At 37.2% G+C, this 5,508-nt stretch overlaps 1 protein-coding gene across 1 annotated transcript in view; it reads left to right on the top strand.

The window, feature by feature from the left end:
• LOC117111555 (trans-1,2-dihydrobenzene-1,2-diol dehydrogenase-like) overlaps window positions 1-5,508 on the top strand; it is a gene marked incomplete at its 3' end in the record, with an annotated part of 27,119 nt that overhangs the window by 19,060 nt on the left and 2,551 nt on the right. The window contains 2 exon segments of the mRNA XM_033254494.1: window positions 2,177-2,312; window positions 2,871-2,987. Of these exon segments, the coding sequence (XP_033110385.1) occupies window positions 2,177-2,312; window positions 2,871-2,987 (253 nt within the window).

The raw sequence follows: 5,508 nt of genomic DNA on the forward strand, positions 1-5,508 counted from the left end.
GATGATCGATCAAGGATAAGCGAGATACGCTCAAATGCGTATTTTTAAAAATGACGTCATAGCTATAATTCACTTTCTTTGAATTCAGATGCCAATATGACGACGTTACAATGTCCGATCAGCCATTATGATCTATAAAATCATATTTACAACTTATGTGCTTCCAGAATATGTAATAAAAATTGGGGGTCACCTTTCATCCTAAGGAGCTACAACTGATTAGAAATAGGCTTGATTTTAGCATATTTTCACTGTATATCGGCACAAATCCGCGCAAAGATACCTATATTTGATGCGCACGTACGGCATTGCTATTGGCCATAAGATGACCAAAAAGAATGGAAATTTGTGAAAACATTGTCAGGAACCCAAACTATGTGAAAAAACATAATGTCTAGTGCGAGTAGTGGAAAATTTCAAAAAATTTCGAAATGCTCAAAATGGCCAGAAACATGCTCTAATTTAGGGCGCATTCAGATTATATACTCGGCATAAAATGTTTTCGTACCATTAAGTTCTCGGCACATGTTCACATACCACACCGAACGAAAAAGTTTTTGAAATACGATCATTCAGATTATAAAACCATGTTCTTAGCATTTATGCATGTGTAACATTTTGAGAGGAGCTCAGAGTCACTGTAGGCCTAACTTTATTTCCATTTTATTAAATTTGTCTCTTATACGATCCCAGGGTCTTCGTGGAAATCCCAAGATTGTCGGATACCTTTTGGAAAAGTTGCTTATTCCCAGATCCTTTGGTATTTTGTGCTTCTATCTCCCTTCTTCCCAAACTTTTTTTACGCTTGCGGGAGTGATAATCTAATAAATTTTTATATTTGCCCTGACATGTGTACATTGCGCCTCGGAAGAATGTCAAAGCAGGTCAGGTCACGTCACTGAAGCCCGCCCAGTTATAACAATTTATGTTCGGCACACGTTCAGACTTCATTCCAGAGTTGTATTTCGAAAACATTTTGTTCCGAGAACGTGGTTCAACTGGGTTCTAGCTAGAACATTCTGTGCTCGACATAAATTCTATTAGCACACATTCAGTCTACAAAAAATGATGTGTGCCGAGAACATGCACCGAGAACACAGTCTGAATGCCCAGTTAGTCAAAAAGTGATTTTGAGCATTTTAAAATTTTTATCGCACGCGTATTTGCGCGTAATGAAGTGCACACGTAAAATTAAGGTACAGCACATTCAACATTAGCCCGAAGTTAATGCTCACTTAATACGATTTCGAAATGGCAATTGGTTAGGCTGATAAAATCGATAATGTAAAAACGCAAAATTGTGCGTAGATGATGTCACGCATGACTGAGCGCGTTGAAAAGCTTACCATGACTATTCCAAACCAAGCCAAATGTTTGTTGACAGCGATTGTGCGTAACTCGTGGCATTTTTTGAGATATCATGCAAACAGAAAAGGGGAGAAAGAAAGAATAAGAAAAAAAAGATGATGATGATGCTCCTGACAATAACAAGAGGTGATCTGCTAGTGTAGCGGATCACCAAAAAAGGCCAACTTTTCCTATTCCAATACTGTACTGCCTACGCCAAGCCAAATCTGTCTCAGCAATCGCTTCATCTGTCAAGCAGAACATAACAATGGTGAATCGACCATTGAAGTCCATCTGGAAGTCCTAATTTTCGAAAAAAAATCTCGTTTTGGGAGGAGGGGACTTCCCCCATCCCCTCCCATACCCACCCCCAGCTCGGGCCTTTGGCCTTCAGATAACGCTGTGCACTATAGTTACACCCATAAATAATTAGGGCCTTCCCCCCCAATTGGACATCTTATCCTAGAGCCGCCACTATGCTAGCCCTATCGATTTTATTTTATAATCTATTATGCCATGCAATGTTACAGTAGGGGTAGACTCTGTCGGGGACTTTGGATCCCCATCGAAAAATCACTGGCACAGTACATAGTGTAAACAAAAAGTGGCCTTGGGTTCATGTGCAAAAGGTCAAAATATTTAATAGTGAAATATTACCGTATTGCATGGTTTGTGAAATTTTATGAAATTATGTTATATTGGATAACGAAACTATGTCTCTCTCATTTGTCTTGTGTTTTGCTGAAACATGACATTTATTAGTTTATCATATTTTATTATGAATGGGTATCCCCTGATAATTATGTTAGCCTCCAAAAATGTTTTTCAGGGAGTGTGGAGCAGATTCTTTCCGGTGTATGCTAAAGTACGAGAAGTTATTTCTTCTGGAAGAATTGGTGATATCAAATGTGTAATGGTGTCGTTTGGATATCCTTTGATAACTAATGAGAGGTTAGCAAAAAAAGGTAATAGCTGTTGTCTTAACATCTTCATAAATGAAAAGTGGTAGATGGTAGCATATGCTGCATATAGTGGGGTGGTTCTTCAGCTTCATTTGGCTGGCAGGAATGGGCTTCAGTGGCAGGAATGGGCCTCCCCGCCCTGAGCTGATGTAAGTATTAAGTGTGGTTGGTCTCTATTGTGTCCGTGTAGTGCTCAACTCGCTCCGATAGAAAGTGTCTTTTAGCATTTATGGGTTAACCTTGGCGTTTTTTTAACTAATTGAAATTCCAAATCCCGCAATAAAGACAATAAAAAATACATCACCAAACAGGTTTGTGAGATGAGATAGTGAGCTGCAATACTATATTTCTTGAAGGTTTGCATGGCAAGTATCAGTAACAAAATCATAAAACCTTTTGTACACCATGTGTGAATATATGGTTTTTGAGGTGGTTTTTTTTTTTTTTTTTACCTCAAAGACATATTTTTACACACATTCATATTATAATGAAAGTGTCACTCCCTATAGGTGTACCATATTGTGTATTTTATATATAAAAACACATTTTGTCTCTCCCCAGATCTTGGAGGTGGTGCTTTGTTAGATCTTGGTATATACACTGTTCAGCTTGCTCTAATGGTGTTTGGTGGCCAGATGCCCCTTTCAGTGGCATCTAAAGGATTCCTGACAGAGAATGGTATGGAGCAGATTAAATACTGATTTGATTTATAGTCTTGACTTTTCAGCCAATTCAAATGTATTGAAACCCTTTCTTCAACAGGTTTTGAAGTTTAATGTCTTGGCTTGCTTTCCAAAACCAGGGTCTTTGGTTCAATTCCTGTCAATCGTGTAGGATTTTTTTCTCACTACTAACAACTTACTTCCTTACGCCTCATTATTAGACCTAGTTTATAAAGCAAAGGCTGAACAGGGCTCTGTTGGCAAACAGTAAATTTCCACTGTACTTGTTAATGTTACCCAGTTTAAAGAAGATCAATTAATTAATATTTCACAATTTTATCTATTTTGGATTTCTAAACCTACTGTATAATTTTTTGGTAATGCAACACGAATTTTTCCTTTACAGTATACGAACTATCGGTCTGATAGCGTCGAAATAGTCTGCCGCCCTCAATTTTATAATTATTTACATCTTTTAAGAAAGAAAGATGAAAAGGCTCCAAAAAAGCATTCTTTTTTACCATGATGACGTCATCAAAATGAAAAATAAAGGGACACTTATGAAAGAGAATTGTCTCAGCTATAACATACTCAAAGTCATTAATAAAATTTCAGTTTTTTTGAATTCAGATAACAATATGATGACGTCACAATGTCCGATCAGCCATAATGATCTATAAAATCATATCTACAATTCATGTGCTTTCAGAATATGTAATAAAAATTAGGGGTTACCTTTCATCCTTAGGAGCTATAACTGATTAAAAGTAGGCATAATTTTAAGTATACATAATAGTTGACGCACGTGTACGCGCACGTTAAGTCGCACGAACGGAAAATTAAGGTACCTGACATTCAACCTTGACCTGAAGATTATGCTCACTTAATCTGATTCAGAAATGACGAATGGTTAAGATGATATGGGCTCATCAACATTTTGAGGAAAGAAAGATGTGGAGGGGTCAGAAAAAAACAATTTTTTGACCATGATGACGTCATCAAAATGTATAAAGATGTCAAATATATGAAAGAGAATTGTCTCAATATAACATAAGTTGGAAGACGATCGATCAAGGATAAGCGAGATACGCTCAAATGCGTATTTTTAAAAATGACGTCATAGCTATAATTCACTTTCTTTGAATGCAGATGCCAATATGACGACGTTACAATGTCCGATCAGCCATTATGATCTATAAAATCATATTTACAACTTATGTGCTTCCAGAATATGTAATAAAAATTGGGGGTCACCTTTCATCCTAAGGAGCTACAACTGATTAGAAATAGGCTTGATTTTAGCATATTTTCACTGTATATCAGCACAAATCCGCGCAAAGATACCTATATTTGATGCGCACGTACAGCATTGCTATTGACCATAAGATGACCAAAAAGAATGGAAATTTGTGAAAACATTGTCAGGAACCCAAACTATGTGAAAAAACATAATGTCTAGTGCGAGTAGTGGAAAATTTCAAAAAAATTTCGAAATGCTCAAAATGGCCAGAAACATGCTGTAATTTAGGGCGCATTCAGATTATGTACTCGGCATAAAATGTTTTCGTAACATTAAGTTCTCGGCACATGTTCACATACCACACCGAACGAAAAAGTTTTTGAAATACGATCATTCAGATTATAAAACCATGTTCTTGGCATTTATGCATGTGTAACATTTTGAGAGGAGCTCAGAGTCACTGTAGGCCTAACTTTATTTCCATTTTATTACATTTGTCTCTTATACGATCCCAGGGTCTTCGTGGAAATCCCAAGATTGTCGGATACCTTTTGGAAAAGTTGCTTATTCCCAGATCCTTTGGTATTTTGTGCTTCTATCTCCCTTCTTCCCAAACTTTTTTTTACGCTTGCGGGAGTGATAATCTAATTAATTTTTATATTTGCCCTAACATGTGTACATTGCGCCTCGGAAGAATGTCAAAGCAGGTCAGGTCACGTCACTGAAGCCCGCCCAGTTATAACATTTTATGTTCGGCACACGTTCAGACTTCATTCCAGAGTTGTAGTTCGAAAACATTTTGTTCCGAGAACGTGGTTCAACTGGGTTCTAGCTAGAACATTCTGTGCTCGACATAAATTCTATTAGCACACATTCAGTCTACAAAAAATGATGTGTGCCGAGAACATGCACCGAGAACACAGTCTGAATGTCCAGTTAGTCAAAAAGTGATTTTGAGCATTTTAAAAATTTTATCGCACGCGTATTTGCGCGTAATGAAGTGCACACGTAAAATTAAGGTACAGCACATTCAACATTAGCCCGAAGTTAATGCTCACTTAATACGATTTCGAAATGGCAATTGGTTAGGCTGATAAAATCGATAATGTAAAAACGCAAAATTGTGCGTAGATGATGTCACGCATGACTGAGCGCGTTGAAAAGCTTACCATGACTATTCCAAACCAAGCCAAATGTTTGTTGACAGCGATTGTGCGTAACCTGTCTCTTATACACATCTAGATGTGTATAAGAGACAGATGATGACGTCATCAAAATGAAAAATAAAGGGACACTT

The sequence above is a fragment of the Anneissia japonica genome, unplaced genomic scaffold, assembly GCF_011630105.1.
Source record: "Anneissia japonica isolate Jap-2015-1 unplaced genomic scaffold, ASM1163010v1 scaffold287897_len220637_cov155, whole genome shotgun sequence".
Lineage (NCBI taxonomy): Eukaryota > Metazoa > Echinodermata > Crinoidea > Comatulida > Comatulidae > Anneissia > Anneissia japonica.